The sequence below is a fragment of the Liolophura sinensis genome, chromosome 7 (assembly GCF_032854445.1).
Source record: "Liolophura sinensis isolate JHLJ2023 chromosome 7, CUHK_Ljap_v2, whole genome shotgun sequence".
NCBI classification, from domain to species: domain Eukaryota; kingdom Metazoa; phylum Mollusca; class Polyplacophora; order Chitonida; family Chitonidae; genus Liolophura; species Liolophura sinensis.
The window spans coordinates 53,750,149-53,775,733 of NC_088301.1; the positions used below are offsets into that span (position 1 = coordinate 53,750,149).

The 25,585-nt window shown below is 38.5% G+C and overlaps 1 protein-coding gene across 6 annotated transcripts in view; it reads right to left on the reverse strand.

Moving 5' to 3' along the window:
* The window catches only part of LOC135470438 (plexin-A4-like), a 112,457-nt gene that overhangs the window by 23,667 nt on the left and 63,205 nt on the right, over positions 1 to 25,585 (reverse strand). For 5 of the 6 annotated variants that reach the window (XM_064749383.1, XM_064749387.1, XM_064749384.1 and 2 more), the window contains exons 6-9: positions 21,828 to 21,842; positions 19,777 to 19,909; positions 16,659 to 16,821; positions 8,879 to 8,969 (exon numbers count right to left, since the gene is read on the reverse strand). In XM_064749383.1, coding sequence (XP_064605453.1) covers positions 8,879 to 8,969; positions 16,659 to 16,821; positions 19,777 to 19,909; positions 21,828 to 21,842 — 402 coding nt within the window. The remainder of the gene's footprint in view (positions 1 to 8,878; positions 8,970 to 16,658; positions 16,822 to 19,776; positions 19,910 to 21,827; positions 21,843 to 25,585) is intronic. The other variant, XM_064749386.1, reaches the window with a different exon arrangement.

Sequence of the window (25,585 nt, forward strand, 5' to 3'; positions counted from 1 at the left end):
TAATCAAAATTCTTATGGTACATTTATCATTGCGATCAGGTTCCAAAATTGCAACCAATCTCTTGAGAGACACTAAAACTTGTCCACCAGAATGTTTTCTCAAATGACCTTAAATATAACAAAATCTGACAGGTCTACTTTTTCCAAAACTTGTCAAAAAGCTGTCACAGGGAATATGAAAAACAAAACCAAAACCCACAAAAGCCTGCACATTCTTACAGCAAGAATTCCCCCTCCCATCTCCTCAAAATTGCACTCTTGAAATATGGTGAATCTTTGAAAGCTTCAGGATCAGTTGTTTCTTAAATTAATCATCTGTCACATACAGCTTCAGTCGTCATGGCAATTGTAAGAAAAAGTTTAAAAGCCAATAATTCCATCTCATTTCCAGGATTTATTACATGCTCTTTGCTTTTTAAGACCTTGTACTGGTTCTCCACAGAATTAAACTTCACTCGACAACATGTATCAAATTTATTAGCAGGAAAAAGTATGCGTTCATTTTAGGAGGAAACTGAGACCTGGAGCAAGGAAAAACATTTCATGATTTCCAAGATGAAATCAGAGATTACAAATTTTTAGTATCCCAGCTGACATGTCATGTCAAGTCATCCATGCCAAAAAGAAACTTTTAATCTTCTCAAAAGATTTTGATAGTGTCACAACTCATGGAGAAATTGTTGTTTATGACTAAGAGGAGTTTAAACTGACTATTGATACATACATAAAAACACACTCCTATACTACACATGCTGTGATTCATCCAGATTAAGAAACATCTGAACAGTAGTTTAGAAACAAAGATGAAGATATTGTGAAGCAAGCAGCTTCTAAATATGCTTTGGTAACATCCCCCCTTGTCTTCTCTAATTTTAAATTAATATAAATACATAATTAAAGTGTAAACATGGTTGATAATAGTGAAATCATCTTAAGAAACACAATATTACATTTCTCAGACAGAACCACTCTAGTTTAATATGTTGGTCTGTAGCTTGACTCAACAATATGTCAAAATCCACAGCACGAAAATCATGTCAAAATGCTGTGAGATTATGGTTGGTGAGCATCAAGGAGTCCAGGCCCTATCAGCAAGTCATTCAAATAAAGACGTCACCTTAAAAGGCCCTCCTTCACCAGGTTTTCCAGGAGCGGGGGTGGTGAGAAGGAGTAGAATGCCTGTATCCAGCTGTCATTACAGAGGTGAGAGTGTTGGGTGGGGTGGGGTGGGGGGGGGGGGGGATTAGAGCAAATCTAGAGCAATTAGAGCAAAGTGTAATGCTTCCACTGTGACTACCCCTACTCTCACACTATATCCTGGCGATTCAATAAAAAAACTATGACACATCAAGTAAGGCAGTGGTCACTCAAGCTTATGATTGCTTAACCACACTACCACACCTTGGGAATAATTAGTAGAGCTGACAAGACATGCAGCTTGTTTGCCTTGACAGCATACCACTGGAACAGAGTTGCATAATGCTTTGGTGCCAGCCCAGATGTAAAAGACAATCAAAATGCTCATTTATCATTTTTACTGCAGGCATTAAAATGAAATAAATCATAAATTTCACTTTAGAAATGATCAAAATTTCTGCGCAAAAGTACAATCAAGCATGCTAGAAAAATTAATCTGAGACCTTTTCACAAGTTGGAGTTCAAATCAATTAATTTTTTACCAAGTTACATCAAATTTCTATAATTAAATTATTTTGAAACCTTTTTCTGATTGCTTTAAAAAAGACTTCAATTTTATTGCACAAGTTTTTATTTGACTCCTTCACTAAATTAACTTCCTTGATTTTTACTAAATTTTGATAAAGAAGAAATCTTATGCTTTTTATTTTTGCACTGGGTCAAACAGAATAGTTCATGGCTCTGCCACATTTGGATGACTTTTCTTCCTAAAATAACCTGATCTGACAAGAAATGTGTCAACAATAGAATTTCATTAGGCTCTAGGTCTAACTGGCCAGGAAGTGTGGAGTAAATAACCCTAATAGTGCATCTGTCAACTAGACGCTGATGGTTTCCATGTATGTCACAAACTCTTCGGGTTCCATGAAAAGTGAGTTCAGGAAGATCCCTCAGTGTGTCATCCCCTGCAGGTAGCTTCTCTAAAAGGCGACATTCGTCTTTATTCGCTAATATCGTTTCCTGCGTTGACTGGGCACTTGAGCGCCACAGCCAAACAATCAATAGTAATTGATGCCACGTATGTCCATTGGAACAGCCAAGCTCAGGCAAGCAGCCACTGAAAACACTTACAAAACACAGACTTAAGGGGAGCAAATATCTTTTTATCCCATCAAAATAAGCTCTTAATCAAATCGATGTTGGTACGGCGCCAGGCTAGCCTGTTAACGATGGGCTGGTATAGAGGGTAGATTTAGACGATGCGCTCATCCTGCCGCCCCCAGGTCTCAAGACTCGCCAGCTTCATTTCCTATACATTCTTGGTGTGTCCACAGTGTCTGCCTCAGCATCACTTAACACTCACACCACCATATTAGTCCTGTATTGGTTTTGTATTAGCGAAAGCGTAAAACACTTCCGCTAATACCACTATCGATACAGTCAATCACGCCAACCTCGCCATGAAAGAGCCTTCTAGGATGGTTGCCTTTTCAAGAGCTAGAGACTAGTGGCACTATACACTGATAACTCGGACGGATCTGTTCTATCATTACAATTGTCATGTTTAACTCTAGACAAAGTGTTTTTGACCCACCCAAACTATGTAAACTGTGTGGGACATGAAAATTTTATAATTTACAGTGCAATAATGGCTTTTTTCATGTCAACTGTGACTGCTCTTTCGTCACACTATTCTAGTACATTTGAAAATTTTAAACAAAAACATGCTGGCTGGCAAAGTGTATTTGTTCTGCTTGGAGCACAGCATGAACTGTGCATGAAATTTTTGATTACAAGTGAGGGAAATGAATGGCAAAGACAAGTGCATGACCAAAACAAGGCTCGACACTTGGTTGTTATGGTTCTGAAGACATTGGACCACCACAGACAGGACAATGGCTAACCAGGATAACGAATTATCCAGAAAACGGAAGGTTGGGGAGCAAACAGCCGATAAAAGCCGAGATGTGAGAGGACATTGTTGTTAATGAGAGGATTCCACAGGAATCCCAGCAGCCTATTGATGTTCAATGGATGGCCATGACTGAAAGCTGTGTAAGGGAACGTGAAAAACGGGAGATTCCGACAAGGCTTCATCAGCACACATGTGGAGGACCTCTGAGAGTACGCGTGTGTTTCAGCTATCCTCCCATAATGCTTAGCACCAGGGCACATTTAGTCACAGCGTCACCTAAATCGGGCTATCATTAAGATCACATCCAATTCCTGGCTCCTATCCATCACACTTGAGGAGTTTTTGTTCCAAACTGGAGCGAGTTGAGTCAACAGCAAACACAATTCAATATTTGTGAAATATTCCATGCAGGACTTTCATTAGGCATGGTGCATACTATAAGGACCTTGTTGGGAGAAGGGTCTGATTGCATCACCATGCCAACACAATGCTACATACTCTCAACAGCGGACAAAATGTCATCACATGAGTTCACAAAAACCATAACAACGAGGGGATTCTCAGGCTACAAATCTTATCAAATGAAGCGCAAACACTATAATATCATGTTGATAAAAATGCAAACTAAATTTTGTTAGCCAGAATTCTCACAAATTGGTGCTGATTACATTTGGAGTAGCTCTTTGGAAAGTTTGGCAGCACCGAGTGCATAAATTCTACTTAATTGGATGGTTATTAGTGATCAAATTAGCCCCTAAAGCAAATAGGAATAAAACACATTCCCTGGCAAAACTGGTAAATAAAGGGAATAAGATCAAAGGGCAGACTGCTCATCATGCTCTTTCCAGCTCCAAGACTAATGTCGTCAGAACAGTTGCCCATTATTTTAAACGTTTTACGTATCACAAAACCATTCAGCCTGGATTTTTTTCACATAATGTTATAGAAGATTTATCAACAGCCATCCTGATTGCTTCCCTATTTTCTAAGATCATGACTTGATCTCAAAATATTGAGCACCTTGCATTGATGAAGTGGTTGAAAGTGACTTCGACATAATACTCTGAAAATGGTTCTGTTTTCCAGCACTATTACTCAAAATAGTCAGAAACATTCAATGTAGTTGAAGTAATCTGGGCAAATTGTGAACATATCAAAAATATAATGTATTTTACACAGATCTGGCTTGTAATGAACGGCAAAGAACATCAGAATAATACAGCAGAATAGTACATGTAAAGTTGTATGTAGAAGACCTTAGCATAAACATACAATGTGGCAACCCTCTCCACCTGTCAAGTCTATATCACAGGCTTTAACCTTGAAAGTCTGGCTACTTCACAATCATAGCAGATTAGGTACAGACTGTATGTATAGCATGAATTCCGGAAACTAAGGTGTGTGTGACTCTGCCATTATCAAGCTGTCGCATTATGCCGGCTGGTTAAATCTGGCCCACTGGGTATTTGTGAAAGACTTATATCCAGACATATGGCCAGTCCTTGTCAGCCCTCAGAGACTGGTCCAGATGGTAAAAGCTTTCGAAGGGGGTGGTGGTGGGGTGGGGGGTGGGTGTGTCTGTCACACTCTGTGGGTTATGTCTGGTCTGGTTCCCTCAGTGCCCACTTATGTTGACAGGAGTCTCGAACAACAGTCATGTGACTGTTTTCCCAAGACACCCAAGACCTAGTATAGCCATCAACCTTCTGGCTTTCATAGTTCAAGGTGGGAACTCCTTAATTAAACTGCTTAGTTTCAAAGAGCATAGGTTATGTGTAATATTGCACTTTCCTGCAATTGTGAAGCGGCTGCTACTGTCTTATTTCAGCAGTCTCTGTTTCATGCAGACCACAACTGACATTTCCGGAAGGATTCCCTCAAAACTCTGACTAAACACCATGGTAATTGCTCTTTCGGATCTTGTCAGCCTCTAAAGCAGCGCTCCCAGCCATCTGTTGATTGATATCCCCTTGGATATTAGAGGAAGGCTACTAGTTACCTTTCACTGTTCTCAACAATACACAGTAAATCTCACTAAATCATCCAGACACAATTTGTTTGGTGGGGAGAGTGGGAAACAACAGTCAGAAAAATGAGCAACTAACAACAAATGTTTTCTGAATTTTAATAGTGCGTAGACTTTATGGCCAGTAAGAATCTTTGTTGTTTCTTGAAAGTCGCTAAAGACCATAAAGGTTTTGGTACTAAAAGGCTAACAGGGATAGTGTCTCTCTACAGCAATCCTGTATCCAGTTTGGGAAAAGACTAATAGTTCAGAAATCGTGCTGCAGCTGAGTCAAATAAAAAAAAAAAAAAAAATCTCACAGCCTGCATGCAACCATTCAGAACTCTCCCCCATTCCCCTGCCATTCTCTATTCACCACTGGAACCTGAATGTATCATCTTAGGGAGAATGGATGTGGGTGGGGAGGGGGTTATTGCTGTTTGTCAATGTCCCTCAAGTTGACAAACAGCAAGATCTTGTTATGCCACAAGCGAAGAATAGGCAATGGTGACCGATCAGTCAGAGATGTTCTTTATCTATGTCGGGACCGGTAGGTCCAGGATCAATCCTTGATCGAGTCACACCTAAGACTTTAAAAGAGGAAGTTGTAACTTCCTCGCTTGGCGTTCAGCATGAAGAGGATAGTGCAACGACTGGTTGACCCATATCAGTATAATGGCTCGGGCGGGGCGGCTTACTTGCCTTCGGTAAGTCGTCTTAGTGAAGCAGCACTAAATAAAAGAGCGGTGGAAATCCGTCCTGTAACAAGGAGGCACATTACACGTACATGCACCCTAACGATTCCTTCATCGTCATATGACTGAAAAATTGTTGAGTACGACATTAAACCCCAAGCACTCACTCACTCTTTATCTATGTACAGCCTCTGAATTACACTCTCTTTCTCTTTAACTGCCCAACAGGTTCACTGGTTTAATAACCTCTTGGAAAAATCTTAAACGTTCTTTCTACTTAAAAATCATCAAGTACAAGGCTTGCCAATAATAATGATAGTTGGTGAAGGAGGTAGATAGAAAGAAAACACCAAAACGAATAAACCAAAGCCTTTTTTAGGGACAGAATCCCAAGTAATATTTGCAGATGAACACTTTTGTCACACTTTGTGCCGTATTCAGATAACAGTATGATAAAACAGTTTATACTATTTGTTCTGTTTGAAGATACAAGAAGCTGTGTGAGGAGCCTAAAGGTAAAAAGTGTTTAATTAAATTTTGCAGGAGCAAGCATTACATCACACAGGCAAAACCATCAGGTTGAAGAATCCTCTTTTCTGCTAATTGTTCCTTTGTGGGCCATTTCAAAGAAAATGCATCAACAAAGGAAAACTTACAAATATTGATTATGAGCAACTCTTCTATGTTCAAACTAGTGATAAAGAATCTTGTTAAGGTGTTATAATATCAATATTACCACACAGGCCATTGTAGGGCACAGTAACAACATTTAAAATTGTTGAATAATGTGGACTCTTTAGATGTTTAAATAGCATTGGGCAGATCTAAAGACTTGCTGTCGGCTGAGCTGGGGGCCTACTACTGTCTAATGGGGCTAGAGTAAATTGTGACCCCAAGCCATAGGAAACATATTGGGGAAGCCAAGCTGGCAGAGAGGAGCCAAGTCCTTGTGGGGACAGATTAAAGTGATAGCTTGTCGATTCACAGACACGCTCACCAGTGTCCCTCAGGAGACCTTAACAAGATCCACTAAAATGGTACAAAATATTGATAGCAAAAAAATTTCAAAAGCAAAAACAAGGCTGGAAGGAGGCTAGGGAAGCTACAAGGGGGAGTGGCAATCAATCAATTACTGGAGATTCCAGCACACGGGTCTAAGCCATAACTCCTAAAGCCACGGCAATGTGGAAACACTCTGTAGCCCATCCACAAACAACGTCTTGCATGTGAAGGAGGTATGAGAGGCATCTTGACACTGTATCCTGGAGTCCAGTACAGGAGACACCACTGTCCCAACATTCGATGATCACTGTACACAGTCCACACCAAATAACTGAGCTCATCTAAATAATGACCCCACCAACCAGAGAAATAAATTACAGGCAGAAATGTGGAAAAGGGCCCACTGTCAGAATGAGGTTATTGGCAATTCCACATAGTTCTTCATGACTCTGCATTCCAATCAGGGTGCTAAACCATGTAAAGCGAATCATCCTAGGCATATAAATCTAGAAAGCCCATAAAAAGGCTTATGAAGGCTTTTCTCTTCTCCTCCTCACACCAGGGTTATCTCATATCATAAATTTTCCTCACCAACTGTGGCTTAATTGTCAGACAATATGCAGCCCATTGTTTCCCACTACTGGTCACACCAGTGATTAACTGTAATGACAAAAACCGGGCAGAGTCTGTCTGGAAATGAGCTCCCAATCTAATCTGTAAAGGTCTCAACTACTACAAACAAGTGATAAAATTATCTTAAATTTCCCAGTCTGAGAATGGCTTGACTGAAACTTTCCACTGTTACTGGTTAGTTTCAAAGAGTTGGACAATTATCACTGTTTACTTTCACTCAATTGTCTGCACCTAACCTTAACCTTACCACCTCTTTTCTGACCATCAGGCAAATTCAGAGGATGGCTGGAATGTCATTAAATTAGTGATCAAGGAGAAATGGTAGAGTACAGCAATTCTCTTTGAAGAAGTATTTGCCTCTCTGTTCCACTGACTATCAAAGCTGCCTGATGGACACTTTGTCAACTGGAGTCAGCACACATATCTGTCACTTGTCACCATGGTGAATCATGGTCTGCCTTTAGTGTCACAGAACAAGCTATCAGAGTCAGAATTTTTTCTCTGCTTTTCTCCCTAGCAATGTCTTGCTGGTCAAAGCTGGAAACCTTATTACTGGTTCAGGTCAATGGCCCAGGGATTGCATCCACAGAGTCACACACCGAGAACAGGACATCTCAACAAGGAACATTGACAGATGGCATTTCTATGACCATTCTTCCTTCAAATGGTGACAAACCAGCTCTGACAAATGGGGTCACCCATGGCCTTGTGTCAGTTCCATTCCAGTGACAAATTTCCTGGCCGCAAATCTCATTTATTTCTTAAACACTTAATTGTTCAATCTCAATCAGAACAGATTTCATTTTCACTAGAACCATATTTTTTTTAAACTGACATCTGCACTTTAACAACAGTTTTATAGAGTGACCAAAATTTGAGTCTGTAAGTGCAGATGTTTCAAAGGGTGATGGTTTGTAAAGTATGTCTGACAACATAAAAAATAAGAACCGAATGTGTGATTCTAAGCCTAAAATGTTACAAAATTTTGAGCTTTGAGTGAATTTCAATGCAATAACAATCTGATTTTTGGTTTGACTGAGATACATAAACAACAGCGCACAAATATTTTCCTAAAACAGTAACAATTTTCCTTTTTGTATGCTTTTGCTATATCCTAAGCAAATCCGAGCTACACAGTATGGAGGAGTAAGGTTAGAGGTATCAGTACTGCAGAACAATTACCCACAGGGGGCAAAAAGCCAATTATCCTGCTGCTGATCATTTGTTGTTACTCAGTCTTTGCATGCAACTAAGTGCATCTCCTTGTGCCAACGAAGTGGTTTAATACCACTGTAAATCACTTATAGCAGCACAAATAGGGATTGTGCACAAATCAGTGCCATATGAATAAACAGTCCCAAAGGGATTAACTCACACCAGAGAGTGAATGATGTAAATGTCTGGCATACCAATCCCAGAACTCGAATATTGGATTATGACAGATGTTGGATTTACACACACTTATGAAAGGAGAGAAATCAAACTACTCACTGTTTATGGACATCACAGCTGAAGAAGGTGAAGTTCGTAGACACAAAATCTTGCTTGTTCATTCTAAGAGACAGACTCATCACAATATGATCTGGAAGGCAAAAAAAAAAAAAAAGAAAAAAGGGTAAGGCAATATTTTTTTTTTTGCGTATTGACATATATATTTAAAGATGAGAGCATGAACAGCAATGATACGCAAATTCTACAAAATGGGAGAAATAATGAAATTGTACAGAATCTTTTCTCCTGCTTTCTTTGATATTAATGACAGAAGATGGCGAGATGTTATCTCTTGAAGCAAGATCATTTTATAATCTACATCAAAAAGACGGATTGGTACATAACCACAAATGCTTCAAGTGAACTGGTTCCTTAATGTTAATCATCACCATTTAACTTAAGTTGTTAAGTCTAAAGCAGGGTTACAAAGTATGGTATGTGGAATGAAGGGAGTATTTCTTTTTATTGAGGTTGATGAACAGGACAGCTGTGAATCTGTCTGGTATTCAAAAACAAGAGGCAGAGCATTCACTGGAGAAAGGGAGAGAGGAGGGTGTGGGAGTAGAGGGGGGGGGGGGGGGGCGCAGTTCGCCTCATTTGCAAAATGAAATGAGTCCAGGGCATGCGTTTTCCATGGAATCTCTTTTAGTGTAGAGATATTAATCCTGCCGGATCACTGGACTGCAGCGTGATTAATAGGCATTTTATACATTTTCCTGTTTCTTTTGGCTACCCAAAGAAATCCCTGCTAATAACTGGAGAGAGAGGAGGGGCTTTCTCCCTGGGATGAAGCAGAGTGCAGATTGGTTCAACAGCTGATGACTCCTCTGGAATTTCTAACGTCATTTACAGACCCGTTATGCGATTATGACAACTGGTCCAGCTGAAGAGCTCTCTGATCCTGGAGACATACACCAGCACATTACCATAACTCCTTTCCCTAATAATACCCAATAATTATGTAGATTCAACTGGCGGGTAACACAAGCTAGGACACAGGCTGGAAGTCCATTCATACAGAATATATATTGCCCAAAGTGTTTCAATTTCCTGTGCTCAAACAGCTCCCAGCAAAGGAATTCCTATTTCACACCTAGCCAAGGTCAGTTCTTAGCAAACCTTGCAACAAACCATCCATCAAATATGTAAGCCCCTTAAAACCCTTCCACATATGGTTACATTTGAGCCAAAACTGCCAAGAAAAAAAAGCAGCTTCATCTCAAAATGGCTTTTGGCCCAAAAGAAAAAGTCATGCACATTTGGGGAAAACACTATACCGAAGCAAGGCACTAGTTCAGCTCTATGATTTATTATCCCCCTATGTTGGCAGTGTGGGCGCAGTGACAAAAAGTGTGGCCACCAGTTTCACATGCGGAAGGCATCCTCTAATTGAGTCCTTAAACATGACATCTACAAATGCAATTTTTCAAGGCCTGGCTGTTGTAAAAAGCCATGGATGTGTACAGAGAAAATTAAACAAAAACCTCATTCAGATTATGGAGACCTATTTTCAGAAGACAAATTGGACAAAAAGTTACTGTCTCCAGCTGATGGGCTAGCGCCAATGTTTGATCTTGCTTCCTGTGTGCAATTTTTTAAACCCAATATTGAAAGTCCTCTGAACTTTATGTAGCTAAACTGTTGATTCAACAACACATTCATCAGCAAGGAAAAAGTGTGAAGTGCCTTTGACAAAGAACCCTGTACTTTAACTATTTGTGATGCATTCTTCTGTCTGAAACATCTCACCATAAGTTTGATTTCCAACATAAATCACCATCATCATGACTGATCACAAAGTTTGCAGCTTAAATCATTTTATCCAGGGACAACAAATCAATAATTCTTCACAGCCATATTTCATAACAAACTGAAATCCATATATTTCATGCATTTGGAATACATGTGCTTTTGTTGAGGCGTGGTGGCCACTGATAAAAGATAGGCTGTTAAAGTACCACAGATAGGTTAGTGCATTAGGCCTCGAAATCAATTTTCACATTCTGAAGCCATAACGCTTGGCAATGGTTGATCAATACCCTAAACCCTCGACATATGCAGATTTATTCGATGTTTTCGACTTTTTGCACAAATGCCAATGAAATAATGGAGATCCCAACAACTGAAGTCTTGGATGTGACGAAAACCAGCACCCAGGCTAAATAATGGCAAGGGCAGAGGTGAGATATTAACAAGGCTCCTGCATTAACATGGTCGACAAATGTGCGACCAATCATACTGGACAATGGTCACATGTCTGCTGTGACAATCACAAAGGAGCAGCTTTTGATTGAGTGATTGCAGTTTAACATTTAGCTGAGAATTACACTCAGAATGACTTCCTGCTGGCCACCTTTAATTCATCAACAGTCTAATCTCATCCCTACACACACTCAGTAGACTAATCCAGTCAAAGGTAATGGATGCTCCCATCAGTTACTCATGGGGAGGTCAGGTAGGCTGACAGTATCAATGGACACTAGAAGTCTGTGGTGTAAAGCCTTGTCTAATGGCAAACTGCTATCTATCTTAGTACTGACAGAGCAGATAAAAACCTCACTTCCTTCTTGGTATTAGCTCCAGATCTATTGCTGTACTGGGAATTGGGAACAAGGCCTGATCACTTCCAGCTTGAAGAGGGGAGATGGATTCAGGAGGAAACATTGCCAGTCAGGAGTACCATAGACATGAGCTTCAGGGAAAAGCCAAGCAAAAACACCTCGCCCATATTTTCACTTACGTTTTTTTCCCTGTGATTTCATGACTGGATTATTTGCCAAAGAATTCAACCTTTAAAGGCCAAAATCTTGGTAAGGTTTCGAGGTGTGAGTGCATCAGTTGTGAGACAGAGCTGTTAAGGGAACAATGCCCTGATGTAAAGCATTACTGACTGGCAGCCACTGATATAACTGGTACAGTAACAAGGTCAGCAAACCTTGGCACATTCTCAAAATAATCCATTTTTTTTTCAGTATCAAGTAATCTGTACACATGCAAAGATTTAACAATCAATTGTTATTGTCTGACTCAGTGTTCTTATAGTATTACTTTAATGTTTCTTGAGTGTTAAAATGCTGTGATCCACAATCATGCACCAATAAAATCTTCTTCATGTCTCTCATTTTGAACACATACTTATTCTCATCATCCAAATAACACATACCTTGATGAAAAGTTATCAAAGAAACAGTTGTTCAAGAGAAGTACTAATAACTCTGTAATAAAGTAATAACAAGTGAATCTAATCCATTAATGCTTGTCGTAAGGTATCAGCCCTTTCATAAAATTTACATGTTATCTTGAATCATTTCGCTAAGCTCAGATTATTACATTAAGCAGTTACAGCTGTCTGTCTGTCAACCGGTTCTTTAGGGTATTATACCAAAAAGTTACTTCACAGAGCTGAGTCATGGAGCATTGAACACTTTCTTCAAACAGTAATTAATAACCCATTCCTCTGATGATTCAATTTCATCCCCAAAAGTCTGCTATAATTCTAATTTTTTAAATATAAAGCTATAAATCATGATGAAATTTGATTTTCTTCAAATGCCAACTTTCTAAGACTACAATGTCGACCCAAGATGACCGTGAAAAATCAATAAATTCCCACAAAAATCTGCTCAAAATCCATAATCTAAATGTAAGTCATTTACTTTGGTGTATGTGATATAACAATTGATTCCCCTTCATTGCACAAAGTGCTTCCCTAGATTTTCCTCCTGACGATGCATTGGATGCCTGTCCAACACTATTTGACACAGCTCAAGCCATACATCTTGTATGATAGCTCGACTAATGGTAACTTCTTACAATCCAACAATCCAGTCACTTTACAATATTCATAAATCAACTTTTGTTTGCTTCTATTTCTTGGGCCCAATGTCATTAATATGCTACACCAGTTCTAGAACGCTTCATTTCAATTCCTACAGTTTGAAATGTCGTACCCCTGTCATTAAAAAAATCAATTATTTGTGCAAAATCCACTGGCAAATGGTGGCTTTTAGGATTACATTTTTTTCAGGTGTGTATCTGAATCTTATTTTGCTTTTTACACTTCCCTGTGGAAAATGCATGCCATACTTGGGAAGGGTGGGAAGCAATAACAATTGCAACCAGCCATATGAATTCCAGAGCCCCAACATGCTGACATTAAAGAAGGTTTTTAACTGGTCTGAAATGTGGTGAACATGGTTTTGTACAAGGCTTAACAGAGCATCCTAGCTGACTATTATAGAAATCTTTCTATCTAGATCTACACCATCCAAATGGTGTCTTTGTCAAATAAAGAATGACACTGGAATTTAAAAATATTAACCCAATGTGACCATTCTTTTTGTGTGTTTTTAAAACAACTCTGTCAAAAATTTGGTAATTATAAGGGTACCACTATCGGAGAGTAAAGATGAGAACAACTGGCTTGTTTGACTCTCGATAGCGATAGATCAGCAATAGGATATCAAACAAAGAAACACAAAGATGTCTGAATAAGTTCAGTACATACATTTTAACACAATATACAAATTATACAACTGACAGTAATATAGAAAACAATACAAATAATTAGAAATATATATATATATATATAATGTCTTACAGCATTCAAATGTGGATGAAATGTTCCGGCTTCCAAAGGCTAGTCGGTCCACGTAAATATAGAATCCACAGTTAAGATGAATTCATCAATCTACAGGATGACAATCTGATAAGTGATTTAGTACCCAACTGCCTGTGAATGTGTAAGTGGCGAGACACAAGCTGACAAAGTGCTCTGTACAGAAAATGGACTACAAATGTCGAATGTCAAAATCCTTCACACTGAATGACTGTAAATATGACTGCTCTCAAATGAACTTGAGTGAATGACTGCGAGCTTCACAATTCTGTCATTCATATTTATAGACTAACGTAAAAGAAAATTCTGGATGGTTTTATTGTAAACGTCTTTACAACACCAATACATATTTCCAAAATGTACACTCAATTTACAATGACACTAAACTCATAAACACCGAAGCCTCGAGAACGCTCGACTGAATTACAGTGCAGGCTGTGATGTACACAGAGAGAAAAATGTATGCCAGACACTGACAAATAAAAAAATAAATATAACACAATTTTACAGATGGGGTTCGTAGCAGTAATTTACTGTGATTAACACACATGCAGGGCATCAGTAATAGAATGTTCTTTTATACATGTATGAAAACCTGAGTATGCAAGACCCCATCAATACATGCAGTATTTTTTGACCCCACCCCTGACATCTACCTTAACATTGCTTTCATTGTTATTGGATGATGCTGCCAAGGTAAAACACAAGCCAAAAAAAAAACAGAAAGGAAAATAAGCAATATCCCTACTGCAAAAAAACAATTCCGTAGTAGGGTCATATTTAATGGCCTTTGTACATTACATCTGGCACTTACGTCTATTTGGCAAACTGTCATTAGAGGTTTTTTCTCCCCTGAATTTGTGCACCAACTTCTGCACAAGAGAAATTGCCCAAAGATGGTGTGGGTTGTACCTTTCTACCTGATTTAAACAATTACACCTATTGTTAGCAGCAATAGGCATTCTTCAGCTTTCAATAAATTGCTTGACAATTCTAACAGCAAGTGGGGAATGCACAAAAACTGGTCTTGAGAGCAAAACTGTGTCATTGGCACTGGAGATTTCATTATTTAATATGATTACACTGTTTAATTTGAGGGATAGTTAACAACGAACAATGGATGTCTATTAATTTTTCATGTCATTTCAACTTGACCCCAATAGCTATGCTTGAACTGTTGAGTTTCGAAATACACATTTGGAAATCATAACTAAAAATATAACTCTTCAGAAAAAAAAGGACTCTCCCCTGGCACCGAAATGTCATTAGAGGCAAATCTTAGCATTCTTTATAAATGTGTCCCATTCCTGGGTACAGAACTGCAATTATGGAAGTCTTTAAGACAAAATTCTGAACAAGTCAAGACTACCCCAAAAATCTGGCAGATGGCATCTGTATCACTATCGTCAGTAGAAAACGGCAGGTTACGTAATGTTATACAGAATCCAAGACAAGTACAAATCATAAAGCTCGAAGCACTAAGCTGGTCCTATTTTTTTCTGCTCTTTTGTATGAAGGTGTGACCTTTTTGTGGAGAGGAAGACATTTATAACATAAACAGTCTACCTCAATGTTCATACAGACATATGTTCTGCAGGGGTGAGCATCTCAGATATCACCAAGATCCAACACAGAAGAGCAGAAACTTAGAACACATCATTTAAACCTTTATGAAGAACAAATGGAACTCTGTTTTCCTTAGTAAAGCATAAATGTAGGATTGAAAAATTACGCTATATCAATGAAAGACAAAAAGATCTGTAGCGCTTAAATAGGTCTGACATGAAATGTTCGAGGACATGCTGTCACAAATATTCAGGGTACTGGTGTCATGTAATTTAGTACACATATATAGGTGCTCTAATTTATCACCAATACACATGCACATGTAACTAACCAGATACAAAATTATGATGCAGATAATGTCCATAATGTTGTATGAGCAGATGGGATGTGGTGGTCATTCGGAAGTTTTAGATTTTCATGCAGTTCATGAAGCAAAATCTTTAATAATTGGCCTTGGGCATTTTCGAGCTGTGCAATTTCACACCTTCAACACCCAAAAGTTGACAGTCACATGACAAAAAGCTCTGGATGAATCTGAGAGATTTAATGCTTTATTCCACAAGTTGGTTTTGCTCATTCCTTCACTTGTCAATTATCTTCAACCACAGGGACCATATCTCAGAGGTAATTTTACATGGGTTATAACCTGACAGAGGGGACAATTGTTTCATCCGTCCCATTGTCCCGTATATTGGGTTTGTATCAACGGTGACCAGAGATATAATGGACGTTTAAGCCGAGCCAGGACTTAAATTGTATTTAGGGAAGAAAAGACGAGCATTCCAGGACAGGGGTATCGTTAAGAATCATGACATGTGCAGCAGACGCCCGCCTGAATGGCGCAAATGAATAGCTTGCAGGCTAACTTAACTAACCCGTTTCAGCAATCTCCCAGCTGATTGGTCAATGGGTTAATGGGGGTTGTAACCATTCCCCTCTTACAGACACCCATATCTAATTAGACACCTTAAGCTGACTCATCGCCACTGATTAAGTCTCAACTCATTCCAAGTACTTTTGTAACGACAGCCAGAGCCATTTCCATATTTTTTTTGGATGGATAAAATGACATGCTCTACTTTCTCTTTAGAATCTCATATGGTAATGGCAGTTGACAAAAGCAGTTTTCTTGGCAACTCTATGCACCCTTTTCCATGATTGGTTTGTTATCAGACAACAGACATAACACTAAGCACCCATAAATTTGAGGGTTAGTCTGCCAACAACTGTGCGCTATTCCTGATTCAAAGGGAAACATTGATTTTGGAATTATTGGCTTTTACAGGTTTCTTTTCTAAATTTTTTCTTCACCTTGGGCTACTTAAGGCTCCCAATTGGCATGTTGTCTTTGTACATATCTGGAATCTTGTTTTCAGTTAACTACAACTGGGCTGTTGGTAATGCTGGACACATTCCACAACTTTATGGAATGTGCAAAAACACATTACCAAACTCTTACAAATAGCACTGCATCCATTTTCGTGCCTTTTGAATTAGAACTTTCTGTAGAGTCAATTCCACCTCAGCCCCTATTATTAGTCATGCTCTCATCTTACTACTTTTAGGCAGTTAAATTGTGGAAAATATGTTTCTTACCTGACCCCTTGGGTATCTGAGGCAGGTCTGTCGTTTCAGGCGTCTCGCATTGTACTCCATTCTCCTGACGAGTTGCCATTGTGATGAGGACAACACCATACCCACTAAAAGCACATTGGTACTGGCTACTCAGAGGTGGCAAATTCTGTATCATCATCATCAACTGCAAAACGAAAGTCATAATACCAGTCAAAACAAATGCTTTTTGCACAAGAATTTAAATATACTCAATGTGTGTGCACAAATCAAAAGTAGACAAAGTAGATATGGTCATGGCGATATGATTTGAATCATATTTATCATAAGCTCCTGGCTTGAGTTCAACTGAGATTTCATGGAAGTGCATCTTCGAAAAAGCAATACAGGTGGGAATTTCTTTACTATTCACAACATAATTGCAAAGCTCTGAGATATAACACTAATACATGTATAAATCTATACATACAGATAAAAATACTGCCCAGTAATGATCTGAGTACAGAGAATGATAAGATTCCAGCTAAGCCTTCTTGTGAAACTTATATTATAAATAGATTCTTATTAACTGACTACATGAGCATTAATACAAGACAAATGCAAGACCTGACCTTAACAAGATATGGATATACCACTGCTGAAAATGTGTGGTAAATGGAACAAAACAAGTTGTCAAGTGTGGTGCAGTCCGTGTCACTTACACCATCTTATTTCTTCAGGGGCTATGTAGCAAGAATTCCAAGACTCCCAAGCCTTTCTGAGAGGCGCATTTTTAAAAAATGAGACAGTTCCAACAAGATGGGTTTGGAGGGTGGGGTTGTTAATGCCAAGGACTTCTACAAAATGTAGGTTGGAGAAGAAGAAACTAGCTGCTGCTAAGATAAGATTTCTCATGGGAGATGGAACGTAGCAGATGGACCAAATTCAACACTATAAACCCTTAGCACTGGCTTCTTTCATTTTTTGTTGTCTCATTTCTGTCTGCAACTCATTCCTGGAGATCTAGTGATTATTGCTTCCAGTCTGTTTGACCCAGACAAAATTGCTAAGGTCTCCCGGCTAGAGTTCAGTTGAGATTACAAGAACCACCTGAGCCAGGCATGTTCCTTCGCAATAAGAGATCAACACAAACTACGCCTCATAAAACATTCACTTGTAATGATGCACCTTCAGATGCACATGCTGGACGTAAATGGTCCAAAAGCATGCGGCAATAGGAAGGAAGAAAAAAAAATCCTTCATGCACCAGAGATTGGTACAATATTAACGATGCAAACTTTGAGACAATGTTTTTTTCACTACGATCCAATCCCCATAAAACGATACCTCTTCTGCCTTTCCTAAATGTCAATAATTTATCAACATCGGCGAGGGAAATGCAGAGATAGGATTGAAAGCAACTAAATCCCACAGAAAGGGAGAAAGTATCTAAAAGCCTTTTTCTGGTACACCTGTAGCTAGTCACTTGGCATTTTTGGAGACTTTCACAAGTATCAGGTTAAATTAGTACAGGAAATCAAACTAACTAGGATACAGGCATAGATAAGAACTTGATCATTACACACTCTGCAGTTAGCTCTAGTCAAAGAAAGATGAGAGGGTTTCCTTATTTCAGGTTCTCCACATAGAAAAGATATCTTTTTCACCCCTGCATACATGTATATGCAAATTAACATTGATATCATAACATTAAACTCTGAAACTTTTGATGCTTGGTGTTTTTAAGTAGGTCTATCTGATGTTTTTAAATTTGGAGTGTGAGTCAGAGAATGAGATGAGCGAGTGCTGATTGTGTATTGATAGCTGCCACAAACAGATAGAATTTACTGCTATGGATTAAACACTGACACAGGAGGACAGAACTCTAAGGCTGATCAGTTTTCACTGCTCAACAATTTCTCATTCGCAAAGCAAATTTGACAAAATAAGGAGTTTGCATCTGACCTTATGAAAAAAACCCACAAATGATGGATAGAAAACTGAGGGCCACTTGACCTCGATTTCTGACCAGATAATTATTACCATTGTGCATTGGGAAGGATGGGTGAAAACAAAGGCAAAAGAAGGAAGGGATGAATATCACATACATTTTGGGTATTTTGAGCAAGTGTTCATTTACTTGACCTTCTTGGTCGTATGAATATATCACTGAAAGTAACAATACTAAGATAGTAAGGATATTTTGTATAGGTTTTGTAATATACTGTATATGACTGTATATACTGTACATATACCTCGTTCCTTGTTTTGGCTGTTTGATCTTAGAAAGTGTTTTGAGGTTTCTGTGACAGGTAGGGTCATATCCTACTTGACAAAGCTACGTTTCTGCACCAGAAGTAATATTGTTAGACCTTTACATACTTCAAATATGCACTATACTTTGGGCAACTTTTAAGATTATACAATCAAAAGGAAGCGTTGCTTGTTCCTTTCATTGCTTTTTGACAAATATTCTTAACATATGTCCACCATAAAATATAATGCAGCCAATTTCCAGTAACCTGATATTTAATTTAACTTACTCAATTTTTTTCTTATTTTAAATTGTTATTCTGACAGCTTAAGTGTTATCTTTGGGTTTGGTTACTCATCCAAACAGTTTTCTATGGAGGTTCAGCACGTGCAAGGTCAAATTAGCACTGCATCATGGCACAACATCCTAGGCCGAGGAAGATTTGTCATTTGTGACAGAGTATCAACACTCCAGCTCAGTATGAGGTGTTTTTTTTAGATTTCTTTATGACAGAAAGTAGACCTGGCTTCTGTTATTACAACTGCTGTTTCATTGGGGCGACCTGGTAACAAACACCAGGCAAACTTGTTGGCTGGCATTATTGTGGCGAAACTGTCAGTAGTGAGCCATAAACATCTTAACAGCATCTAACATCAGATTGGAGCCGGAAACCAAACAAGCACAAATGGCCGTGATGTGTGCAAGACACAGGAAGTCACTTGACAGCTACATCATTTTCTACTGCCAATAGGGAGCAGTGGTGCAGAGACTGGGGAAGAGAGAAGGAACTTTCTGTGGTATCACTATGATATCCACAGCCTCAAAGAGCTACAGGATCGTCATGCAATGATTGGCTAAGACGAGTCCTTCTATGATGACAGTGGAAAGTGACACTGTCCGAACACTTACCAGGGTTCTCTTGCCACTTTGTATCTGAACACGTGATGGGGCTACACTGCTGATGGTAGTGCACTGAGCTCCATTGTAAGGCAGCCATCGTAGGTCAACATCAGGTTCACGGCATTCATTTCGTATACTGCATCTGAGGACACACAAAATAAACATGTACGTCTCATTAAAAAAAAAGAGGTATCTTTTAGAACAAGCTTTTACTATTTTCTTCTACTCTATTTCCAAAATCTAGTAAATGAAATTAGGCAGAAGCTAGCATTTATACACCTTTGTTTAGCCATTTATTGTGGAAGTTGATCAATGCATATTAATAACATTTGGAGGTATATACTGATCAACCAAAAGTAATAAATATGGCTCCTTTACTACTGTCATGTAATAGATTAGATTATCACCTTTTTATCAACAACAGAAAATTACAACAGATTGATAGAGCACAAATAGCTACAAGTAGTAAATAACTCGAGACAAAAGAACCCCATAAATATGTATACAAAAGGCACAAAAGAATTATACTGCCAAAAATCATGTGAAAACAATCTCTTTTGTATTTTTTTTTTGTTTTTTGTGCACTCACCCGTTTTTCCTACAATTGAAATTTGCAATCAACATCAATATATTTGATGTGTCAATTCTATTTCTTTTCATCATCTGTAATCGAAGTGACAAAACCACTTGCCACTGGCAAATGAAAACATGCTATTACCACAAAAAAATGATCCTTAAAAAAAACAAACAAAAAGACCCGAGACAGAATATTCATAAAACAATCAACAACATAAATCATCAAAAATCATTGCTGTATGTCTTCTGCAATGTTTCAAGAATAATTTTCTCATAAACTTTAACAAGAATCTGATATGGATAATGCCAACCGTGAACATTGTTGTAACATACTTAAAACATTCAGGGAGTACCAGGGGCCTGCTACTATCACCTAAGGCATAAGCTCTGCACTTGGACAGTGCTCTTGTGATAACAAAGGACATGCAATTACACCAGTTTCAGTAAGACTTCCAGAAGGCTTGGACCTACCCTACAAAGTCTTGAATGACAGGCCAGTGAGTCTCTTAAGGCAATATTGAGCTTTGAAGAATCTGTATGGCCTTAAAGGGTTTACAAGGCAGAAATTAGAAAACCAAGAATGCTAATGATGTTTCACTTGTAATGTGACCAGACATAATTACTACTACACATTCCTGTCATTACTGTGGTGCTAAGATATTTTTGTTGTGATAATTACGCCATATGTTACCATATTCTAATATTTTGATTTATGAAAATAGATACAAGATAGGCAATGATTGGAGACTAAATTTGAAAGGCACAAGAGAAAATTTGTTTCCCTATACTACATCTATTTAAACATTTCGTAACAAGACTAAGGTTACTCTATGAGCATAATGCTTGTCACCACACAAAAGTATGTCAGTCAGTTCTGACTGACTTGAAAATGCATCAGAAGATTTTGCTGACTATTTTATGCACTGTCATTGTTAAGATTTTGTTGAAAAAGCAAATATTAGCTCAATTACTTGTCCACATGCAAGGTTTCAATGCATATCTCATCCTGGACTCTACTAATCAAGCTGTAACCACTGTACAACCACAAGCAAATTCTCTCTCAGTCTCTTAAAATTTAATAAAATCATTACTTGTGAAAATTAGATGCACATGCAATTTTTATAGGAGAATTGTTTACACATGATTTTAGTACAAAAAAAAAGAAAGAAAATTACACACATCACAACAAAACCCAGAAACTAAAACCTATTAAAGAACATAAAAAGAGCCCCTAAAGAATGAAACAAGTGTTTTCAATTCTAATTTATGTATCAGTATATACTGTCAAAAACCAATATACATAACATAAAATTAACTCAACATACAAATTATCTAAATAAACGGCTGTTTGTACTGTTCAACAGCAGACAATGTAAGCATGATAAAGACAAAATGCACACAGAAAAGAAAAGAACACACATACAGCATATCCAAGAAATCTGACCTTTGTCAAAAGAAATACATCTAATACGCCATTAACTTACCTTGGCAACATTTTCCTATTAGTGGTGTGCAATACAGGGGGATATAATATGACAGATCTCATTAAGTCACACAATGTCATCAGCAGTTTTAAAATGAAAAGTAATGGAGTACTTTCCATCAAACATAAGATGCTTACATTTGATCAAGGCAGATTATTTTTGGGGATCAAGTCAGGAGTGTGGCTGTAAATGCTTCAAGAAACACAAGCCAGGAAAATAATACGCCTCATTTTAAAATTCATTGAAATGGGGACCAGATCATCAGTATCCCTGGAAATGTGATTACGAAGGTTGGTGTGAACCTAAAGGATTTGATCTTAAAACTTCGCAGTTGAGAGGCCACAGTGGAGGAGATGGAGGATGTTGACAACAGTGCATCCATGTGACTGATTTTGAAGAGGTTGTGTTTGTTTGGGCTTGGATTGTAGAGTACTGCTCAGTTATCAGCATCACTGTGAAGCCAAAGTCAGGGGTCATGTGGAGTTAAGGGGGATCAATCCCAGAGATACTGCAAGCACACCATGCTTAATTCCCAACTTGTCCAATACAGCCTGGTATCTGGGGACAAAGTCACCTCTATTTGTTCATTTCCTATTAGCCTTAACACACAAGTGGGGTAATACAAGCCCTTCAAATCAGAAGAAAAACAAGCAGGGTTCAGCACTGTTATACAAATAAAACTCAATTAGAAAACCTATAGACTCTGGTTAATATATACAAACAGTGTCTTCAGTTTTAAGTTACACCTTAGGCCTGTTTGTATGGTGGATAGTACTAATGGAGTTAACAGTGGTTGTGTGAAAAGCCCCCCCTGATTCAGCAGTTGGAGATCTATTACCTCATTGCCCTTCCAAATTGCCCAGGAAGAACATGTATTGTTTGTGTATTGTTATGTGTATTTGTCTGACCTGCCACCCTAAACCAGGGGGGAAATGGATCACAGGTTACTGAAAGGTTGGCAAAAAAAAAAACAAATAAATAATAAAAAAAAACAATACAGTCAAAAAAATTTTTCTACCATTTTCAGTGGTAGTTTTTGTCTGAATTCTCCACCTGTTGGCAAACATCAGACACGAAAGAGTCCATGTCAAATATAAACAGACCCCCACCAGAGCAGGTCAGAGGTGTTGTCTTAGAAAGACAACCCCTGGAAATTACCTCTGCTTGGAAAATCTGATAAGGCTGGGACTATCACAGCTATCTACAAGCCCTCCAAAGAAAACACACCAAATAGAAAACAAATCTGCTGCTTACTGAAGCAGGATCTTCACATTTTGTTTCCGAGTTGGAATACCACTAGCCTCTAGCCAGCTGGAGGCCCACATCTTTGACTGCAAGCATAATTCCCAGAGATACCATTGCATTTTGTTAAGACACCATGCTGGGTTCGCTTTAGCCACAGAATGCTTATTTCACTCTAAAATCTTTCAGCTGGCCCTTAGAAACTGTGATAATCAGTGGTGTGAACTGGTCAAGGCAATGAGGGGGGTCTTCAGACACACTAATGTTGCTCAGTTTACTGAGGTCTCGATGTCCGAATGTGATAAAGCACAGCTGTTTGGTGCTGTTACACTACAAGCTATGGGTGTGCAACACATCCCCGAAACTGACAGAGCATTCCCACATTACCTCTCTCGTATTACCTATCAAATTATTAACACCTAGAAGAGATGCATATGTCAAACTATGCTAGTGTTGGGGTGTTTTGACGAATCACTTCAGGGATTTGTCACAAAAAGTGGAAACAACATGGTTTACAAAACAGTTGCTGAAAGTCACTTGGCATAAACAGGGTTAAGCACCAAAGAAGGATTTGTTCCGCTGACAAAATGTCTTGGCCAAAAAACCTCTTCGGCCATCATCATTCATCTAACATCATTGTGACTGCAACCAATAACAGATCCTAATTACACCGACCAACAGGAAAGCTCAAGCTGCTATTAACTTGATAATGCTGATGACAATAAACTTTCTTCTTAATGAAAACTGCAATGGACAGTTACTGAAGATTTATTATGTCGACAAGCCGTATGGGTACCGTCACAGACGTGGCCCTTCACATTTAATAGAGTTCCCCCTCACCCCACTGAAAGATGATCTAACAATGCAGATTCTTCCAATTTTTTAACTTTTTCACGCCAAGAGAGCCTGACATGCATTGAGCGAGATCTCTAGCTGCTTTGTCAAGCAGCAGATGAAGTCTGGCAAATTCAGGGTCAACTGAACTGCCAATTTCATACCAAAACAACACTGTCTTACAAGATATTCTGCTAGTTTTTAAACTATGTTAGAGTTTTCACATTTTTAGTGACAGAAGGTAATTGCAGGTAAACTGATGTCTTTTTGCTTCTAGAACTGATAGTTTTCTCATAGTCTTTCGTGATGCAAGGACAAAAGAAGCATACATATAAGTAAATAAGGAAAATTTGAACAAATTGCACTTACTGTACCAGATTTAAATCATGTCCACAATAAGCCTACCTTATGTGCTTAATACCAAGGAGTATCAAGTGCTTCATAAGCAATTCTGAGCAAAACTGATCAAAGATGATGAATGTCCACACCAAATAAAGGCAAGAGACTTGAGGCATATTTGTTAATCATCTCTCCAGGTCTTTCTTTGGAAATATGACACCGGTTCTTATAGGAGTGCTTGCTGTATTGCCCCCAGACATTAGCTACCGACTGTCCAGCGTTGGGTATTTGTGGTTAACAAGAACACAGACAATTTTACACAACAAAAGGGTCCTGGCAGCCATGTTATTGGCATAATGATTCTCTAACACCATAATGAATGTATGAACAGCTGCTATAACCAGCACTACAAGAGTGTGCATGACTGAAAGAAGACAAAGCTAGGTGCATTAACAGGCGAAATTGTTGCCAAAGGCTTTCCTCCTCCTTTTTTGCTTCAATATTCACTTGCCACTGGCAGACTGTTATAGGCTTGAGAAAAAAACAAGTTTCACACTTTGAGTGACAACCACAGGCCTGGTGAAGAGAAATGGAAAGCTGGGCAAAGACACGAGAAAAGTGTGCAGTAAAGAACCCAGTTATACTTTGTAATCAATAGATGCAATTATTTCTGGCCACTGCAGCAGAGTCTAGGTGAAGTGTCAATAAATCACACATTGCTGTGGAGTGTATATCGGAGTATAACTACAACAGGCAAACAACCATACAATCAGGTACCTAATAAGCACCCTAGAGCTGGTTTCCTGGGCAGACTTGCCAAGACATTGCAAGAGAGGAATGACAATATACAGACAGGAAATTCAATTGGTAAAGGGTTTCCCTGTTCCTTCTAATGAGACAGAAATTGACAAGTCACAGGGGAGAACATTTGTGGATGGAGCATTGTGAACAAGACACATGGCGGTAGACACATCAAAAGCTTTATCAGCTCTATGCTAACGCAACTTGCATGGAAAATGAATAGGCTGCTAAACTTCATTTATTCCTTTATAATTAATATCTTGTTCGATAAAATTAATGTTCAGTGAAAAAAAAAGAAAAAAGAAAAAAAAAACAAGAAAAATGACAGTAGCTCTGACCTGTAAAAGACTTAAGCTTCTCACTAAGATGGCAAATGAAAATGTCAACCTAACAACAAAAACAAACCTAAAATCTATTTTTTGATTGGCCAACAGTGTGTGTAGGGATGTCTTATAATCTTGTGTTAACATGGATAACTAAAAATGGTGAAAGTTATCTAATCTTATAAAGCTAAAAACATTTCTCACTCAACAATTGCAGTA